The sequence below is a fragment of the Trachurus trachurus genome (genome assembly GCF_905171665.1).
Source record: "Trachurus trachurus genome assembly, chromosome: 15".
NCBI classification, from domain to species: Eukaryota; Metazoa; Chordata; class Actinopteri; order Carangiformes; family Carangidae; genus Trachurus; species Trachurus trachurus.
Genome location: NC_139906.1, coordinates 6,905,499 through 6,927,584, shown reverse-complemented (window position 1 = coordinate 6,927,584; position 22,086 = coordinate 6,905,499). Strand labels below are relative to the sequence as shown.

Here is a 22,086-nt window from a genome sequence, read left to right as displayed (position 1 = left end):
ATCCATGGCTCTGGGTCCAAAAACGGGGTGAAGGAGGGGGGATTGTAGGAGTCACAGGAGTTTCAAGGAGCAGAGGGTTTTTCTTTTGGGGGTTACAATACTAAGTGAGGGTTTGAAGGGGGAGTCTGGATGATGAGGAGGAAATGACAATCAAGGTTTACAGTGATGAGAGATTTACCGAGATACAGGATTTGAGAGATTTATGGGTGGTGAGGAGGAGGAGGAGGAGGAGGAAGAGGAGGAGGGTTAGTATGAGTCTCATGGGTCGGTAATGTTAGGATATGACTGTGGCCTCCGTAACTATAGCAGGGTCCTCTATGTCAGCTTTACTTTGAACCATCCTCAGCTCCAGCTGCGGCGGACTGGGCCTCCGACCAGGACCTGCTAACTCTGAGGGAGAGAGGGACGGCAGACATGGAGAGAGAGGAATATTAATATGATGCTTTTTAAAAAAAACTTTTTTAATATTTTGGATGAATAATATTTGTGCCATTGATGCAGCAGCTGAGATCTGCAGATGTAGACTGTAAAGTGGCCAAAGTAATTTCCTCAATTACTTCCACACAATTATTTTCCTGATCTGAATACAAACTCAATGATAAAACTACATCAAAATTTGAGTTTAGCTCCTGTATTTTAATGAATAGCCTGTTAATAAAACAGTGTAAATTGGATTTTGTTGGTGCTTTTCTCACCATGGGCATAAGATATGGTCCTCTGGATAACATGGTGCATCACTGAAAATGTCTTCTCACAGGCCGTCTGAGAGAAACGGAGTTGGAGAGAGAGAAAGCAAGTTAATAATGTTTTATAATGACTCAGGATTTATGTGTGTTGTTGATCTTTAGCTGTTTGTACCTTTAGGTCATTCGGGTGGTGGTGTGTCCACGCTAGCAGCATAGCAGCAAACAGATCTCCGGTTCCTACGAAGACGGCGTCCACTTTGGGAACTTCTATTCGAACTCTCTGTGTCGTCCTGCTGCCGTCTGGACGAACTGAAGAATACAACAGGGAAGAGACCGTTTGTTTGTTTAATTTGTTCCCACAATATGCAAATCTCTCTCTCTCACACACACACATGTTCAGACTTCACCTACCACTGCGTTGGCTGCCCAGCGACACCAGGAAACGGTCTCCCAGTCTGGAGGGCAGATCAGAGGAGGTGATGACCACCGTGTCTGGGCCCATAGCGTGGAGCAGGTCCATTACCTACAGGTGGAGAGTGAGGAAAACATGTGAATAACACAAAGTCTGATGCCAAACAACAGCTTATTCTGGAAATAAAGAAACATTCAAGGAAAGGAAAGAGGGATTCAATCTTTTACCTCGACAGCGTCTTTCTCTGTGCTGATGGTTTTCCCTGTCAATAATCTAAAAGAGAAGAAAACATGTGAGCACTATGTGACTCAGAAACACTGAGGATTAAATTATTAAACAGACAAACAGAACAGAGTCAAGAGAGCCTTTGAAATAGAAGAAATAGAATAAATAGAATAGAAGAAAATGTGTTTATTGTGACAGTAAAGGGACACAGAGACTCCACTAGGTGGAGCAGCTCCACAGTGAAGCTGGAGTCGAGCTCTGACACAATCATCTCTTATAATGTTACTGTTTTTCATGTATGCACCATTTAGTCAATGCAGGAAAAAACAAACATGGAAAACTCCTTTAATCTGCCTGTTTCTGCATCGGGGCGATAAAAATGGAAATTAAAATAAAAACAACAGACACTGTCTTCTTCAGATTTCACATCTATCAATCAAACTCTTTCATCCTGCATAACTCTTTGTGTTTATGTCACAGTGGGTACGTCTTTAAAATGAAAAACTCAGAACTTTATTTATAAAATGTTCATTAAGATCCAAATGTTTCCATGGATACCAAATGTATGAGGCTAAGTTCTGTAGCAGTCAGAGAAAACAAGACATCTCGGCTTTGATCGTTTATTTTAACACAGTAGAAGAGCTTCACTGTGTGTGTGTGTGTGTGTGTGTTGGTGTTAACAATATGTGACAATCTGGATTTAAAAACTGTATCGTTAAAAAACTTAACCAGGTTTAAGTGAGCAAAGCTGAACCCTTTTTTTTCTGTTAATTCCCCAAAATGGAGGTATTAGATAACAACAGGATGAGTGGTATTACATAAAGATGGTTGGTGCTAATACTCTGCTACAGTTACAGGAGAGAAACAGGGTATGTTGGGTTTAAAATAAATTATATATTATATATATAAACATACAGCTCTGGAAAAATTTAAGAGACCACTCCAAAATGTTCTTAATAAATCAGTTTCTCTACATGTTTGGCTGAATTTCAACACAATCACACCTCGCTCTGCTTAATGAGGCATTTAGATGATCACCTGAACATCATATTTAATGAAGATTATAAAAACCACTGCTGCGATTAGAAATTTGGGGTTATTCCACCAATGCTGATTTCTGAAAGTTAAAAAAAATAGTGTTATGTTGTTTAGGAATGAATATAAAGTTGTTTCCTTTGCATTATTATTATTATTATTTGAGGTCTGAAAAGAAAACACTTTAACTTTTTTGTTATTTATTTTGACCAGTTGTCATTTTCTGCAAACAAATGCCATAAATGACGATATTTTTATTTCAAATTTGGGAGAAATGTTGTCAAGAGTAAAACAAAAGTTTATTTTACTCAAAACATATACCTATAAAGAGTAAAACCAGAGAAACTGATCATTTGAAGTGGTCTCTCAATGAGTTGTATATATAGTATATATACAGTATATATGCACAACTGCAAGTAAATTAAAGCAGAAACACTTGTACTCACTCAGCCTCAAACTGGTTGGGAGTAATAATGTCAGCAACAGGAACGACCTTGTTCTTGTAGACGGGGTAAAGGTTCTGGGGAACGTACTGTGGATGGAGAACAGAACAGAAACGAACACGATGAGCTCTGAGGAGGAACAGCTACAACAACAAGACGCTCTGCTTCTCTTTCATCTTTGTTTCATGGTCTTGAATTATGAGCAACTAACTGACAGAAAATGATCTTAATCCCCGAAAATGCACATCTGCACAATATATACACACACACGCACACAACACGACACACACACACTGAGTCACTGTGTATATGCGCTTCATTCACGTCGCAATAATCCATCTGTCACTGAGAAATGAGCCCTGTAACACCCCCACAACACAAACACACTAAAACACACACACACACACACACGGATAGACACACACACTAGAATAAACATTAAAACCCTCCCACACACACATAAAAAAACCCTTGCTAAAAATCTATCTAATAACAACAGAGACACACAGCTGCACATACAGAGGACAGGATAAAGCCTCACCATAGATCCATGATCGCCGAGCACCGGGTCACACACTGCAAAGATACAAAAAAAAAAGCAACAGGATCAGAGTCAGACGCAGACGACCTGTGCTGCTCCAAAACATCATCACATTACATAAAGACTGCAGCGATAGGAGGCATGAAAGTGGATTTGGGGATGTAAACACACTGAAGGCTGCATGTGGAGAGACAGACAGACGGAAAAAGCTCCATCACCACCACATCCTCTTTAAGAAGAAGAAGAAGACTCGAAGGTTTTACCGACTTATTCTCACTTTTATGAGGTTAATATGGTGAATGCATTCGCTTTAAAGTCCATATTGCTTTGTTTTGCCTCTCCTGTCTGGCTGCTGTCTGAGTTTATCAGAGCTTTGGGGCTGAAAACAGAGAAAAAAAACAAAAAACAAAACACCTGCTGCTGCTAGAAATCGACACTGATGAGAAACCAAAAACAGTGATGTTGTGTCCAGTGACCTGAACAAGGCCGAGGAGGAGGAGGAGGAGGAGGAGGAGGAGGAGGAGGAGGAGGTGCAGAGTCAGGTGATTATTCTCTGTGGGGTTCTTACTATGAGTGTTACAACAACACGATAAAATACAAATATTGATCGGAGAGCATTTCTTAAGGGGTAAGACCATGAAAAACAACAGGAGGCTACAATAAAATGCTCAGCAAATGTTTCTATAGATATATTTCCTAGTCTTACAATTCAAAATAAACCAATATTTCTTCCTATTAGATTTCATCAATATTCAAAGTTTCCTTCCCTTCCTTATGCAAGTAGACGTAATACAATACTGTGAGCATTTTTTCAGCCTTAGCTTAGAGAGATCAGTTAGATTTAAGCATATTCATTAATTGAACATATTTCCTTTGAGCCTCAACACCTTCAGCATTAAACCAAGGTTTTGTTTTCTGTAATTTCTTTAACATTTTATCAGATTTGTACTGATCTTTACTGCAGGCTGCACATAAACCAAAACATGGTTTGCCTGATGAAGGTCTATGACCAAAACTGAATTGTGCAAGTTACCAACAATGGCGGGAGTTTCTAATATATAAAGTTTGTCAGACATTTTTCCTCCTACACACCTGTCCACTACATTAACAGATGTGCGAAGTGAACGACAGGAGCAACAGGTTTTGTTGCCAAATATACTGAAATGTTTCAGCCATCATGACACAACAGAGTTTTTTCTGTGACAATAACAAACTTCTCAAAAGCATCAGAGGAGCAAGAAACACTCCTTCTCTCTTTCTCTTGTCAGTTCTTCACTGTTGTTTTCAGCTCTGACCAACAGGTAAATTACATTACAATCACATTACATCGACAGCTGTTACATAGATCTGGACACGTCTTATAGACACTATGTTGTAGCTCAGCACTTTTTTTGTACACAACAAAAAAAAAGTGCTTAACAAACACATTATGCATGTCACCCTCTGGTTGCTTATTATTTTGAACAGTGGCAGTAGGTCTTCACTGTATCCACTAACACAGTGTCTGCAGGCCACAGCTGCACCGGCCGTGATCTGAGTGAAAGTGATCGGTGAAACATGAGAGGAAAATCCTCCTGGCCAGAAACACAAACAGAGAGAAGGAGGGAGGGAGAGAGAGGGGGACGTCCTGAGAGTTTGTCCACAGTGAGAGCTGCGACTTCTCTGGAGATTAATATCAAAATACATAAAACGAATGACTTTATTAACTATTAATTTTAACTGTTGATTCAGTTTGGAGACTTTGTTTCACTGTCTCATATAATCTTAATGTTTCATCGTGGTCTAAACCTGCTGAATGTGATTTTATTTATGTTAAGGCACAAATGATTGTTTTGGGGATCAGTAATGAATACGGCTGCCCCCAAATAGTCAACCAAGCACTGGTCGACCAAAAAATCATTAGCGGACCAAAATTTCATTGGTCGATTGGTCGCAGGAAAAAAACAAAACATTTGGAGCCGTGTCTTGTCAAAATTCAGTCAAAATCAATATGACTGAACTGTAAATGAAAGGCTATAGGACTTTTAATTTGAAGGGCTAGATACAGGAAGTCGTGACATTCACTCGCTGTCAGTTTTTTAGTCGACCAATCGCCATAAAATGACGACTATTGGTCGACCACGAAAATCTTTGGTCGGGGGCAGCCCTAGTAATGAGTCATATGACTTTGCTTCTCTAAACTCAAAAGCTGTTCGACTTTGTGGTCCCCACTGTCGACGCAGCCGTATTTCATTTCCACTGATAAGGAAAGTGGATTTTACCCTAAAATATACATATCTTCAACCTGTCCAAACATCGGTGTGTCCTGTTCCCACTGAAACACCAGCTCTAGAGTCAATAAATCAATACAGCAGTTTGATTATGGGATGGGTTCTTACCATACACCAGGTTGGGGTTGGCTCTCTTCAACTCCTGAACAATGTCCACCACCATCTCCAAGAAGGATGTGTCTCTGGTATACCCTGAACACAACACACACACACAAGTTATATTGATTTACACATACTTCAGTATTCACTGTATTAATTGCTGTTTGTATAAAACTGCTATATTATATATATTATAACAATCACTCAGGTGTAAATGTGACGTTAATGTTGTAAATTCACCTGTTAAAACATAGTCATAGTGGTGCACGTTGTTCAGTTTGATTCCCTCATAAAGAACATGGAGCTCGTCAGCTGTCAACACCTGGCCTTTCCAATGGGAATAACCTGCAGAGAGGAGAAGAGGAGGAGGAGGAGAGGAGAGGAGAGGAGAGGAGAGGAGTTATTGTGTTTGCCAACTTGCTCACTTCGCCATCTTTTTTTCTATTAAACTGGCACATGGACAAAAATAGACACACAAACAGTATATGTGCGCACAACCAGCTCCTATAGATACTAACACACACACACACACACACGAAAATACTCAAACTTTAAATTAATAATAATATCATATAATATATTGTAACTTAAGTAAAGGACATGCTCATATCTAGCTGTTTCCACATGTTTCTCCCAGCCATGAATCTGAATTACAACAGCAACAACAACAACAACAACAGCAACAACACCTCCTCCTCCTCCTCCTCTTAGTGTAAAAACTCTTCTAACTCTTCCTCCCGTCTGGTTCAGTTACAGAAACTGAAATCTGGTTTTGTTTGGTCTTTTCTCCCGCAGCAGGACTCTGAGCATCTTGTTCTGTCCATGTGACTTCTGCCGGGAACTGAGTCGTGTGTGAACTTCAGTGACTTCAGACAGAAACAACAGAAACCTGAGCTCTGTGTTTTTGGACGTGGATGACGGAGATATCCAGATTACAACACCGCCGACTCCACAGGAGTCTAGATTTTTGTCTCCTCAAAGCTGGTTTTTAAAATTAATCTTGAGAAGAGAAGAGAAGTGCAGCTGACTGATCATGGCCGAGACATGAACTCTTCTTCTTCAGCTCAGTTCTTCAGATTCAGGACAGGACAGTGTTGGTACAAGTTGAAGTATTTTAGATGAAAATAACATCCGAGGTAACAAAATACAGGCAGAGAGACATAAAATAAACTTTATATCCAACAACCTATGGCCCCAGTGCATGCTGGGAGTTTCTAACATCTCTCACATGATCAGCTTCAGCCAGTCGTACTGTATGAAAGCCTGATCATGATTATTTCAAAATAAAAGTCCACTATAAACAAGGACAATCAATGCACAAACTGTGTTCAAAGACTCAAAGTCCGTGGGGTGAAACTGTGGAGCTCAAAATCAGCACAAACATAAAACTGTTAAAAAAAATATATACAAAAACATGTTTCTAAATAAATATGAGGATGAGGAAAAGTAGTTTGGAGGGAGGAATATTATTTTGATAGCCGATTATTAAACTACTGTAAGTGAGTCTGATGACTTTATCTGTTTGTATTCAGTTGATTTAGTTTAGCTTTGAACATGAGTGATGTAGCAGTGAATAATAACTCGGCTTCCTCCTGCTCCTTTTTGAGCATAATGTTGTTTATTGATTTTTTTTCTCTTTTTTTAATATGTTCGAAATAAAGACTAAACAATCAAGAAAAAAAAGAGTAAATAGATTAATGACGAGGATATTTTTAACCATGACACACACACACACACACACAGCAGGTCTTAGTGCAGCCTGAAGCCACAGTATCTGGTCAGTCAGGGACAGGAGGAGGAGGAGGATGAGGACACAGACCCCCCCCTCCCATCTAAACACACACACCTACGTTGCACGTGTGTGTGTGTGTGTGTGTGTGTGTGTGTGTGTGTGTGTGTGTGTGTGTGTGTGTGTGTGTGTGTGTGTGTGTGTGTGTGTGTGTGTGTGTGTGACGGTGGGAACATGCGCTGCTGCTGCGTCTGTCTGCTGCGTGTGACATGTTTGCTGCTGCAGGCCGATGATGTCGCAGCTCCAGGTGAGTCACAGCCAGGTCACGTGGTCGTGATGGTGGCAGTGGCGGTGGTGGTGGTGATGGTGGAGGGGGTTCTGGTTGCTAAGCAACAAGCCGAGAGAAAGCCAAAGGGGCTAAGAAAAAGAGATGAGCAGTCAGAGCGCTGTGTGTGTGTGTGAGGAGGCAGGCCTACAGATAAGAGCTTCTGTCGTCATCATTCGCTGCTGTCGCAACTCACACAGGCGCCTGCTGCTGTTTACTGCTGCGTCCTGTCGCTCTCTCTCTCTCTCTCTCCGTCATCCTCACTCTTTCATTTTTTCCTGTCCTGTCTCTGTGTCTCCATTCACCTTCTCCGTCCCTCTCGACGACGACGTCTTCTTCTTCTTCTTCAATATGCCACACCAAATTACACGCTCTCCTCCGAGGAATGAGGAATTGCAAATGTTAATAATTTTCCAACACACGAGATCTGATTAAGCCGGAGCGCTGCTGCTGCTGCAGTCTCTCTCTCTCTCTCTCTCTCTCTCTCTGGCATTTTTATGTTAATGTCACTCAAACAAAACACAATCAACACTGTAGATGAGAGCAGTTTGTCCTCGTCTGATCCTACAGTCCACCGAGAAGAGCAGCGAGCTCAAATACAACAGTTCTTACTACATGCACTTGATTTTACTGGTGGTTTAGCAAGAAGACGCAATACACAGCTGTGTTTTTACAGTTTCTTGGAGATTATAAAATGCTGTGCAGCGTTTTAGCCCCCGATCAGTCTAAACTCTTAAAGCTTAAATCTATAAGTCTTAATTACGCCCCTAAAACATCTTATTGCATTTTTTTACATGGGCTGTATTAGCTATGAAGTCTGAGCACAAAAACTGAGCTGTATCTCGTCATCATCCACAACAGACTGAAGTCACAGCTGCCTCATCCCACAAAAACAAACCGAAGGCACAAGAAAAGCAAACATACAAACTAAACATGAATCAACTGTAAGATAAAGAAGAGGATCCTGTATTGAGGCAGTAAACAGGATGGAAAACAAACCCCCGACAGGTGTTGTGCTGCTTTTCTCTGGTTGTGTTGTTGTGTTGTGATATAAAAACTGTTTCCAGCTCTGATGATGTTCGACTGAATCCAGACTTCAGCAGCTAAAATGTCAATTACAGCCTTTCATCCGTCTCCGCATCTGATGCTGCTCGCCCACACAACAACAACAACAACAACAACAACAACAACTAAAGAGAAGATTAACTCCACTATTTTTAAGTTCAGCATCATCCATCTTAATAACCAATGAAACGACAGGACATCATCATGGAAACTGGCTGCTTCCAAACAACCTGCTCATGATGAGTGTCGAGTTGGACCTGCATCATCATCATCATCATCATCCACATGTTAACCAGCCTGTCGACCTTTTCCAGCTCCGAGCTGAACAGCACTGAGTCAGTGGTCATTACATAGAGTGGGTTTATGATTACTGGTTAAATTAGACCAAAAAAGGAAACTAGACAAGAACACAAACCAAGGAGAAAAGAACAAATTCAAAGACATTATGAATAAAATGCTAGGGATGGGCGAGTACCAATAGCAGGTAACGGTATCGGACCGATACCGGCCTTATTTCAAAGTACTGGTACTCATAAAGGCTGCTGATACCGGCTGCCGAACGTCATCTATGGTCAAACCCGGAAGCCAGTTTTGCCGGTTTGGTGGAATTGTACGTTTCCGTTTCCATGGTTTTCAGTCGTTGTCATAGTTGCGGTAAAGGCATGGATCTATTAACGCTGGCTTTTAACACGGATGTCAATTTGTGTGATATCCATTGTTAAAAGCTGGTGTGATGTTCCATGCGTTTTACAGATTTTCATTGAAAAAAAAATAAAAAATAAATCCATGCATTTACCGCGACTACCGAAACCATGGAAACGTAAACATAAAATTCCACCGGAAGAGCAAAACCGGCAAAACAGGCTACGTTTTTGACGTTCGGAAAAAGGTGGATAGGCAAAAAAAAAAAAAAAAAAAAAAATCAAGTTTCTTTGGTTCCATTTGATTTATTTAAAATAAACTGGTCTTTCCTGTAGGATTTATTTTAGGCTACAGGCTTGTTTCTCAGCATATATTAACTATCATGACAACATAACAAAGCACTGACAAATAAGACGGATGTGAACATATATATCAAACTCTGTAACACTCATCACACAAGCCACACATGCTCTCCCTGTGTGATGACCTGGGTAGTGGACAGTCTGAGGACAGAGAGCTTCAGGTCGAAGTTTATAATAATGAAATGCACCGATGAGACTGTGCTAGGTAAAAAAAACTCTGGTATAGACCAGGCTAAAATGTATGCAGAAGGACGCTGTACCACTGGTCCTGCTGCACCGGACGCGGTGCGGCGCCGCCACACCTGTCGCTCAGCAGCACACCGTAACAGTGTGGTGTTGTTGCCTTCTCTTTTCACCGACAGCCCCATCCCGCCTTGTTTGCATGACAAATAACACTAGAGCATAATCGCAGCCTGTGTGTAACAAAATCGCGTTTGATCAATCATTGAGCCCTTTGTGCAAGTGACACTTAACTCATCTTTTGTTTTAATGTTTACAGTTATTTTTTTCCTCACGGCGTACCCCTCCTTTAAAAACTCTGGCGCCCCCCAGGGGAGGCGCGCCCCACAGTTTGAAAAACACTGCTCTATACAAACACCACCGATTCCGCTACGTACAGAGGCCCATCGCTCTTTACCGCTGCTTCAGAATCTGGTCAGGGCAGGCAGACACAACCAGTTACCATTACTTTGTAGCTGAATAATGAACCTCGTTAAGTGTCTCAACCTGCTGGCCGACGCTCGGCTTTTCACTAAACAACGATACAATATAGCCCAAAAGTTTAACACCACGTGTCCTTTTCTTTTCTCCCCCTGCTCACATTGATGGGCACACACAGATCTGACGTCTCTCTCTATCCGGCTGCTGTACAAGATGATCTGTCATTGTGGTAATTGAAATTTTGTGTATATAAAAATACAAGCACTCTATCGGTGAGTAATCAAGAGTGAGTACTCTTACTCTTTCTGAAGAAAAAAAGAAAAAATAATAAAACACTGTGAGTATAAGAGGCAGGATGGTCTGAGTCTGGATCTGGACTGTGTCTGTTTCCAGTGTGAAGACGACAACAGGCAACAGCTGAGCAGATGTGTTTGTTTTCACAGGACTCAGCTGATTCACGCTTCAAGTTCACTTTGCGTTAATAACACGAGCTGAGGCGGAGGCCGACCACCCGTCACCGCAACACGACTGGATCTGCACAATCACTCACTCATGGGACCGATAATTAGATCAAGATATTATGATGAAAGGATGCAGACGCCCCCGCCGGGACAAATCAGTCACAAGTTGCATCATAAAACCCCCCCTTTTTTGGGGGTCAAAATCAGATTAGTGCATTTTGCCTGATAAACGTCATGTGTTGTTAATAAACTTAATTATTCTAAATATTTGACACACAGCGATCGCTCTGACTAAAATGCAGCCACTCTGATCTTTTGTTATTGTTTTTTTTTTGTTCAGTGTTATTGTGACAGTCGACAATAAACACAAAGAAGCTCCTGTGAGTGACAGCTGTGCAGCACTCCACATGTCATATGGCATAATGTTGTGTAACAGGAATGTTTTGTCAGCAGAAGACACTGAACATATGTCGACCAAAGATCACACCACATACTTCCTACTGACTTTAAACTTTACAATATTTCAGTGTTTTTTAAGAGGATATGATGTATTTTGACAAATTTTAACCAAGATGTTAAAAAGAAGTTTAAAGTGAGCTTTAGGGACGAGTGCAAAACAATGAATAGATGCAAAAACAGAATCATCAGAACTTATGACACATGACAAGTAATTAATGACTGAAAATGTAAGATTGAAACTTTGTTTGTGTGTTGTGTTTTTGTTTGTTTTGCTTATTTCAATGTAAGACTATTGCTCAGTGACTTATTTCAGAACAATTTTATGTATTGAGTGAGGGGCAGGCAATACAAGAAGTATCATCTCCCTGCTGCTTTCCCACCAGGGAATAAGAAAGGATTGTATTGTCGTATGTTATGTTTACAGGGAAAATATGTGGAATTACCTTGGTTGGAACAAATAAAGACAAAAAAATGGAAATATTTGTGGATTAAACCTAAAAAAAATGGACATATACAGACCAGGTGAGCTCTTAAACATGAACTGTATTTATTCCAAACAGCAGCATCTGACTGAGACATCGGTCCCAAGACTGACAGGGAGAATAAATATGAATGGAGCCCGTGTCCCCTCGGTGTTGGAGATCTGCTCCGGTGTCAGGCAACGAGGTGAGTGACCTCGCTTTAAAAAACACGACTCACTCAGCTGGTGACTCGTCAGCCTCCACACGGCCACCGCTGCCTCCACCACCACAAGCATCTCTCTATCTCTCTTTCTTTCTAGCGCTCGCTAACACCTCATCACGACACCAGAGGCACCGACTGACTCATACACACCCACACACACTAAATAAAACATGCACAAACACACAGACACACACACATGCCTGCAAGAAAATGTGCGATTATACCAGAGAGTCTTACCTGTATGGTTGGAGAACTGGACAGAGTTAATAGAGTCCACCTCAAACCCCAAAACCTGCAAACAGAGAGGAGACGGTTGAAGAGATTAGTAGTTGAACCAATACATCACACAGTATAGAAAAGTGCAATATAGTGTTTAGTGTTAGAAACGCTTCTTGTTCTTCAGGCTCTGTGGCTCCTCATTCAATATGAACTAAATGAATGAATACTTGTATGAAAGTGCCAAGTTGCAGCTTTAATTTGAGTGGGTTTACATCAGTAGCTACTGAAGAGCTGTGTGGGAGGTGAAGCCCCTTTTAACACAATTAAAACTCCTCAAAAGTGGACAGTTGGCTACTTAATGCATCTTGGGCGCCTGTGTGTCATTTTGTGAGGTATTTGTGCATCTCTTTACAGTCATTCAACATCTTATTTTTGTCGTTTTGCATCTCATTCTGGTTGTTTTGCGACTTTCAAACAAGAAATATTAACAAAGAAAGGAGTATCTGTGCGCTGCAGCCACTCCACAGGTGGAGGTCGGTGCTCTCAGGAAGATAGTTGTATAGTTGTATATTTTGTAACAAATGAGCACTTTTGATTGGTTCGGAATTGATGTATGCGGCCATGTGATAGGTGCTGGCACTCCCACCCTCCTTAACCAATCACAGTCGGGAGGATATTTAAATGCCTCGTATTCCGCACCAGAACCATTTGACCCTGATGAAGACGTTGTACGTCGAAACGTTGGTCTTGTTTCTGCACTAAGTAAATTATTTGCATCACCAGTGACTCGTGTGCTCCAGGTTCCTCTTTTCGTTTCCTCAAGATATATTAACATTCTGCAGGAAATAAAACTCAGTTTGACTCTGTCAGAGATAAAAAAAACAACATCCTCTCAAAAAATCTGCACCGAGCTGGAGCGCTGACAAAAACAACAACTCCTCCTGGTGTCCTCCCCCTGTTCTCTCCGTCTTTTTATACAGATATCTTAAAGAAAAGAAAATATTTCCACAGTGAAAGAGAAAAAGGAGAGCCGCCACGTGAGTCGTCCACATGTGCAGCCAGTTTGTTATCTGAATGACTTTATTTAATTGAGCTAAAGCAGGAAGGAGGCAGCGTGAATGAGTTCTTTGTTCTTTTCAATTGACTGCAACTTTGAGATAGAAGGACGCTCATTCACAGGAGACAGGATGTGCCCCCCCCCTCTCTCCATCACCAGAGAAAAGGAGTGCAGATGTTAACTTTGACCTTGAAATCACCACTGTGTGAATCCAGCACGTTTCCTGAATAAAAGGCGACATGTTGTATTTATAATATATCACCAGATCAACGCAGGATCAGGAAACATGTTAAACTCTGACACGACGTGGTGCTAATCCTTTAATATATAGTGCTGTAAGAACCAACTCCTGGTGGAAATACAGATGTGTAAACGAGCACTTAACACCTGCTGCTCCTAATCTGTGTGATATATTCTATTGATATCCTGTGGGAAAATCTAGATCTGCCCTCCTCTATTAGGAGGTCAAAGGGACATTTCAGCAAAAGTAATTCCCTCCTTAATTAAGGTGAGTACCTAAATATTAAATAATACTGGGGTGTGCACATTAAGATTTGAAGAATGCTTATTTTCAATCTTTATCTTTCATTTTGTATGTAAATTGCTATTTTTTCTCTGTCTTTTAATGTGTTATCATCTTTCTTTTACTTTAAAGACCACCTCTGTTGTTTTTACATAGGAGAGGTATTTTGGCTTCCACCTCTCCTGCACAATGTTTAATTTCACTGTTTTAATTGTTTTAATGTCGGCTATATGATGTGCAAAAAAACTAAACCAAACTAAACTAAACTTAACTAAACTAAACTCTTTTGCCAGTTTATTAAACCTACTTTTCTCCCAGAGCCGTTTATCAAACGGACTCCTTTGACAGACAGGAACAACCTGTCTATTACAGCATGTTCCTCCAGAAAGCAAAGTGCCTGTTGATGTAAAACAGTATTTACGGCCTTCTGATGCAGATGGGGCTAAGAATACGCTATTTAGGTCACATCTTTTATCGCTCTATTCATGAGCCTCAAGTCAGTGACACAGATAGACCGTGTGTTTACGTTGCCGCCGACTGGAAAGCTTCCACTCGAGCATCTTCAGAGACGGAGGAGAGCAAATTAACGTATTTAGGAAAAGTAAACATTTAACCTTTTTCTGAGGAAACACTTCTGACTTGATTGATATGTCTTCTTGTTCCTGAATCAGTTTATAAATGCAGCCAGCCACCCTGTAATCTGACAGGTCCAATGTTTACCAACACAATCCTTACTTTAGCGGGATAAGTCTGCTAACAGAGCATGACACACACATGATGAGCCGGAAGCTCATCAGGATATTAACTGTCCTGGAACCAGGAAATGTGTCTTAAGGCTAGTAATACGCTAATTAGCATATTCATGATGTAACTGCATCTTATCTGCATATTGTCCATTTCTGCTCTTTATGTTTTTCTTCTCTCTCTCTGCTACTGATTTTATAACAACAATGTCTCCGAGAAAATCACCAGCAAACACACAACTACAAGGTTTGAACTAAACAACGCACGAGATATTTTGCATGGTGATGATATTGTACCGATACACCAAGTATCGATCTGAACAGACAAATAATTTCATCTTATTAGAAAAACCAGGTGTAAACAAAGTTTTCATTTGTGGACATCATTTGCAGTTGAAAAACAGCTCATGTACTGCAGCATGTTGTACTTTTTTTAAGGGACGCACGCATTGTGAAATTCTGGGCCGATACCGATGTTTAGAATAACAATTTGGGCAATGTTTTTTGTCTGTTGTTTATTCTTCTTTTGTGTAAAGGAAATCAAGAAATCTTAATTTCTCACAAAAAGCCTGACATCTCTGCCCACTTAACTTTAACAAATTGAACTTGCACGAGCTTTCTTGCATCTGGACAGAGTCACGTCCCCCCCAAAAAATGAGGAAAAAAAATACAAGCTTCTCCTCTGAGTCAGCACAATCTGCCACTTAACATCAGTATCTCCGATGGCCGATGTCAGTCAGTAAGGTGAATATCGGCCGGTACCGATGTTCAGCTTCTGGTGATTCCCATTTTTAGTGCAAACATTAAGTTACAAGATGTGTCACTGAGTGCTCTCTTGTTGATAAACAGCCAGGTTATGGAAATTAAATCGCTGTGGATCTGCTGTAAACGAACATCCACTGATGACATGATAGAAAACAAAGAAAACGTTGACATGAGGTCATTTCAGTGTTGTCTAACACTTGGCCAATGTTGTCACTATATGCAAATGATCAACCACATTCAGGGATGGACAACAAATGACTAAGATGATTATTTGATGATCAACATTTAAACGACTCCTCTGTTGATCAACCAAACAACCAACTTAAAGGACAATTCCGGGCAAATTCAACCTGGGGTTATAGTTCCCTAATAGAGAACTCGCCAAGTCTCACGTGAGAGTCAAGTTGACGGCAAACTATGTTCACAGGTCGTCTGAAGCTCCCATTTGTTTGGAATATCAACTCAGAGCCACAACGTCTTCGTAGCAGTGAGCGTAAGTCTGGATATCGTTTATTTTACCTGTAAATGTACTGAGTGTGTCAACTTCATTCTTTCGGGAGAATTTCTATTACAGCTCTGTTTACAAACATGTCGGCTTTCTTGATGTGAAGAAAGAAACCCCTCGGTGTTTGTTTGAAGACATCTGACGCTGTCTGTGGGGGGAAATGTGCGGCTCTGAGGGATGTAAACAGCCTAAACAGGGAAGATCAGTCTGCAGACAGACAGAACTACTGCATAACAGGAGCAATTAAAAAGGAAAATCTTCAGATTCATTCTTTTAGACTTTAAATATTAGGAAACTATAGCCCCAGGTTGAATTTGCTCAGAATTGTCCTTTAAAGGTTCATTATGAATATTATCAAACACCTCCAGTACCGACATGCTTAGTTCTGATATAATGTCCTTGCTTTCTTCTTTAATGAATTGTGAGGCTTCAGTTGTTTGCATTTGGCAGGAAAGCAAAGGGACCAGAGCTGATATCACATCAGTGGCTCTATAACACTGTTCCTATGTGGAAGCTGAACGTATCCAGGCTGTGACTGTGGCAGCTTGTCTCCATCTTCACTGACGTCATCAGGAGGAATCCTGCAGCAGCCAATGTGAGCGCTGCTGCTTCTTCTTCTTCCTCTTCTTCTCCTTCATACAGTCGTCTGCCGCTGCCTCTCTGCTGACATGCCTCAGATCCTCCATCCTGTCAGCGCAGGGAGAGGGAAACCCTGCACGCTCGCTGACGAGACCACACCGTCATCATCATCATCATCGTCGCCGTCGTCATCGTTGCCAACGTCGTCTTATCCTTCATCTGCAGCACCGACTGAATCATGGTTATTACTCTGAACAATGAGAGCAGCTCCGGTGCTGACCTGTGGGCTTTCTGTTTATGAGTCTATATTTAACACACTGCCAGTTTTTTCTTCTTTTTTTCTCTTCTCATGACCAGAAGCATCAGTGGGAGCTCATTCACAAACCGACTGCAGCACACCACCATCCAAATACACTGTGAAGCTGCTCTTAATCAAGCTGCCATCGGTTCCTTCTCAACATCTCATTCAAGTTTATCAGACATGTCCACTTCAAAGCCAAAATGACAATTATTTGATTGTTTCACCATTTTCCAGAAAAAAGCTATTCAAAAAACACCATGTATACTGTCTGCTGATGTGTTACAGACAGAAAAAATAAGTGACAGCTTTATCAGTAACGAAACTAACAATAACTCGGAGGCGGCTTCGAGTTAAAACACTGTGACTGAAGGGTTTGTCTCTTTTAGTTTTCAAGCAACAACAACACCCTTCGGTGCAAATTAGAGTGAAATATAAAGCTGGTTTCATCTCTGCAATAATCTGAAAGTGAAAACAAGTGAGAGACATTCTGCATGACCGGTTTAATTTCTCACCAGAGGAACAGCGCCGTAAGATATCGCTACGGCATCTCTACCACTCATTATAGTTCATTTAAATGGTAAAATGTCATATTTAGCTGCATGCAAGTCTACTTAACGTTTTTTTTGTTTGTTTTTTTGCAGGTGCACTGTAAAAAGACTTAGGAAGACTTTAGTAGGTGGTAATGACAGCACTATTGTGTTTTTGACAAATGTAGTACATTTCAAAATTAGGAAGACGTATTTCAATTCAGATTGTGGCTCATGTTTATCAATCAGAACAACAAAATGTGTGAAAAATAAAGCTGCCGTAGTACATTAAAAATCATACTTTATCCAGAAAACACTAATGTGGGTATCTTAGCTGTAGCTGGTTTGTTTGTTGTGCTGCTCTAACCTGAGCTCCCCATGGACCAACGTTAAGTCCAAGTGTGCTACCAACACATTTACTGTAGTGCCTATTGATATCAACACACATGGGGACAAAAAAAGAAAGAAAAACTAGATACTGGTGTCTTTAAAGAAAAAAAGAAGCCACATGCATCATCAATAATATTGACTAAACTTAACAGTGAGCCACCTCAGGTTAAGCTGTGAGCAGCTCGGGTCCAGGTCTTTATAATGTGCTGGTTAATAGTAATAGTGTCTAGAAGAAGCCTTAGTAAGTGGCGCTGGTCAACATTATTTTAACATTAGGCTGGTACAAACGGGCCTTAATCAGGCGTAGTAGCTGAACATTAGTGTCGGCACTGAACCCTGGTGACATGCATCAAAGCCCAGCAGCCATTAGGATAACTGCAAAATACATCCTGGAGCGCTGCAGGCTAAAAATAGACCCGGCACTTCTTACAACAAGTGACTGTCTTCTAAGGATGATGACGGGACGTGCAGTGCACCGCGAGGCCGACGATGGCCTCACCATCGCTGCCCGCAGCCACATCGCTGCCTGGCTGCTCTGCTCGGGGATAAATATTCAACTATAACAATCACCGGCATCGTTATTCTGCAATTAGACCTCCAAAAGCAATCACTGGTTTCATCCTACTGTCAACATTAGGGCTCATAAAAGGGAAATGGCTATCACTTTCATAGCCGGGAGGAGCCAATAACCTCTGCGTCCTTTCACAAAATATCAAATCAATGGCTTGTTTTGAAAGCACTTGCTCTTTTTGACCCCTAATTCTGGTAGTTATGCCTTCATGTAAAGCACTCTGCCAGCGATACCTTTTCGGTGAGGGCTTTTATTTCCACCGTGGATGCAGCTAATGACGCAACACCAGAGTGATTTGTTCCTATAATTAAACTAAAGAACAAGCCACATGTTGAGCCAGTCAAAAGCTGCACTCAACAGTTCTTCATCTGCAAGTGTTTTACAATCCAGGTTAATTGACTGATGCCTGCTGCCCTCCCTGCTCTCTTAGATAACAGGAAAAATGAAATCCATCATCCATGTCCTAAGCTGCTGTTTGCTATCGTGGTGAACACATTGAGCTGTCAGTCGGTTTAAAAATTAATCTTGAGATTAGCCATTAACATAGTGTAAAGAATCAGTGCTTATATATCACTTCCCAGCTTAATGATGCACTGTAAACTGACCAGTCCTGAGGTGACCTAATGCAAACCAGACACTGGCCGACAACTATCATAACAATAAAACATGATACAGGAATATAATATGCTGATAAGTAGAGCTTGACGGTATGACAGCCAATCTATATCAAGATAAATCTGCAGAATAACACTGATGAGCAATAAAAGGACATGCATTTCTGTTATCACAACCCTTAGTTCAATTATCAATTAAATACACTGAATTGATTGGTTGGTTGTCATTTTGATCAGATGTCAGTGGTGGTTGGTTGTAGCATCATATTTTGAAATTTAACAGCAGGTAAAGTGTAAAAAGAGAGAAGAAATCAAAGACCAGACTCATGTTCAATGAACGTTTTCGATAACTGAGAAAGTCTTCTGCGAGTTTATGTTGTCATCATCACGTATTGTAATAAATCCCAACCATAACACTCTCATGTCTCTGGCAAACATATAAAACATCAACGATAACCTTTTTCCCCAGGTGTATCAGAAAACTCAAGTCAGGAAATAGCTGTATTGATTATTTACCTAGTATCTTGTAGTACAGACTTGTAGGTTATCAACCACAGGAGGACGGATACGTCCATCCAGATGTTCCCACAGACACCCAGACCATTACAGCTGTCTGCTTTGCTTGTCGAGCCAATGAGGGAAACCTGAGGGATCTACCATGTGGTGGTGAATGAATAATAAGCTGCATGGGGGACTAGTACAAATTTACCCTCTGACCTTTGAGATGATCATTAACTTGCTTTTTTCTTTTTTGCAAATCCTGCTGGCCAGTGTGTAGCTATACCATGAGTGAGAGGCCAGCTGAGGACTGACTTGCACTGACCTGTGATTGAAAACATTTCCCTGTCTAGATAGATTGTCATTCCCCACACTCATCCAAAGTAGGGGTCATTTGATTAACACCAGGGGGTCCATTATCGGACACAAACTCTGCCACCAACGAAACACAACCTTCTCATTGATAGACCGTCAAAAAAATAGCATTCCGTTTATATAACATAAGTAGGTTTTTATATGTTTAATATAGGCTATTTAACGATTGGCCAATAATAAAAGCTCCACAAAATAAAACACCCATTATCGGACACCCTCAATGACAGGTGACGTGCTGTGATGTTTCCCAATGAATCTACTGAGTTCAACGCAAAACGGCGTCAGATAAGAAAACGTCTCCTACTGTCGTAGCCTATTTCACATCCATGATTCACATCCATAATCATCATCATCATTATCATCCAGTGAAATGATTTATGGGATGGACCTACCACATCTTTAGCACGACACCTGTCTCGGCGTTATTTGTTGCTTACACATCTGTGTTACTATTTAGGCTTGTACTACGAATTGAAATAACACCATTTAAGGGCGTTTTGACATTGAAATGGCAGCGGGGAAAAAAAATACAACTCACTCAACAACGGGCCACAAATGAACTCATCCAGCAGCGGCGGTTCAGGCGGATGGATGACCGATGACCGTCGGCACAGATTGTACCAACTTTGTACGATTTATATTACCACGTATCGTTACAAATCTCTGTAGTTACATCAGTCCTTTTCCCTATTGATGCATTGATTGAAAGTGGTGGTTAAATCTGGTGCGTTAAAGGGGCGAGCAGCCGTGCCAGACCGGGTGGTGTCCGATAATGGGTGCATGCGAGTTTGTATTTACCTGTAATGGGAACGAGGCGCTCTTGTTGCCCACATATCCCCGGACTACATGGCTCTGTATGGACAGAACACGGCACTCCATGGCGGCTCCCGGTCAGCCGAGGAGAGATGCAGGATAATCCGTAATTTCAACGATAATCACGTCTGCACATAACAGTAACGAGGAGGGGGGAACAAAAAAGGAAAAAAAACAAAACGAAAAACCAAAAAACGTCAACACCACGCCGGGTTTAGTTAGTGTTGGTTAGATAGTTCCTAGTTAACCAGCCGTGTGTCGGTCACACCGCGTAAAGGATGGCGCTGGCGGTGGTGGTGGTGGTTGTGTGGTGTGAGAGCGCGTGTGGTGGTTGTAACGGCTGATGTGGAGAAGGGCAAAACACACACACACACTCACACTCTCACATTCACAGTCACACACACACTCACACACTCACACGGACGTACGCCGGTTTTCTGCACAGGCACTCTGAGTGACCGCCTAAACGGGATGACGTCAGCGCAGGGCCAGCCGAGCGCATCCTGATCAACACAGCTGGATTTGAATGAAATGAACGTGAATGACAAGTTATTATTCATCTATTTTGTCCAATTCTTCTCCTCTATTTATATTATAGCTGATTTTTTAAATATATATAGGCCTATATAAAAAAAAACATGTTATTAATTTATTATTTAGATGTGTCTTTTCCCTATCAAAAATAAAAGACAGTCTCTGCATGGCAATTGAATGAATTAAATTGAATGAATCAACAAAAATTAAGTCCATTTGACTTGATGCAATTGACTTTGACCTGGACAAATGAGAATTTGCACAGAAAAAACAGTAGTTTAATAACATACACCATTTTTTTTTTTTGGCTGAATTAATGCTGAAGTCTGGTGCTGTGTTCATTTTTTTTGTGTATCTGTGTGTGTGCGTCTGTGGCTGTGACTCACACCATCTTTATCACAGAGTCGTGACTGAGGGGGGATTTGACTTTGGCAAAGAAGACTGCCTCTATCACCACCAAATAGACACTACACATCTGGCAGTGATGGAGAGGGACTGAGCTCAGTGCACGTAGCCTACAGACGGATATAGCCTACAGATTCAGGTGAGAGAGAGAGAGAGAGACAAATCACAGGGAGATGGAGAAGGAGGCTGTGAGGCATAGAAACAAGAGAGCTAGACAGAAATAAATGGAGCCAGATAGAAAAAGGTTGAAGTGACAGCTCCACCTGCTGTTCACTGAGGCCTTGGCCGCTCTGTGTGATGCTTTAATTGCAGGTCACGCATACCAACGCACGCATCCTTCAGCAACAGAAAACACCAGACTTATACTCACTGGAAAGTGATGCTTTAATAAAATAAAATTCTTTCTATCATTATTGCACAGTACAAACACACAGCCAAAAATATATTTTCCCTTTCTTTTCTTTTCTTTTCTTTTTATTCAAATAATCTTTATACCCATGTTTCCTCTTCTCTTATTCTCTCGATTTGTTTCTGGGGTAGAATTGAAAGTGAGGAGGCAGTGGAGGAGG

The 22,086-nt window shown here is 41.1% G+C and overlaps 1 protein-coding gene across 1 annotated transcript; it reads right to left on the bottom strand.

Annotated features, from left to right (window-relative positions):
- Positions 1 to 274: 274 nt before the first annotated feature.
- Positions 275 to 20,644, bottom strand: LOC310998144 (pyridoxal kinase-like; the record flags this gene model as incomplete). The annotated part of the gene is made up of 11 exons (XM_083988075.1): positions 275 to 390; positions 696 to 762; positions 859 to 995; positions 1,098 to 1,209; positions 1,326 to 1,371; positions 2,805 to 2,890; positions 3,343 to 3,377; positions 5,721 to 5,804; positions 5,952 to 6,056; positions 12,336 to 12,390; positions 20,564 to 20,644. 11 exons carry the CDS (start codon positions 20,642 to 20,644, stop codon positions 275 to 277), a joined length of 924 nt encoding a protein of 307 aa, XP_083844201.1.
- Positions 20,645 to 22,086: the final 1,442 nt, after the last annotated feature.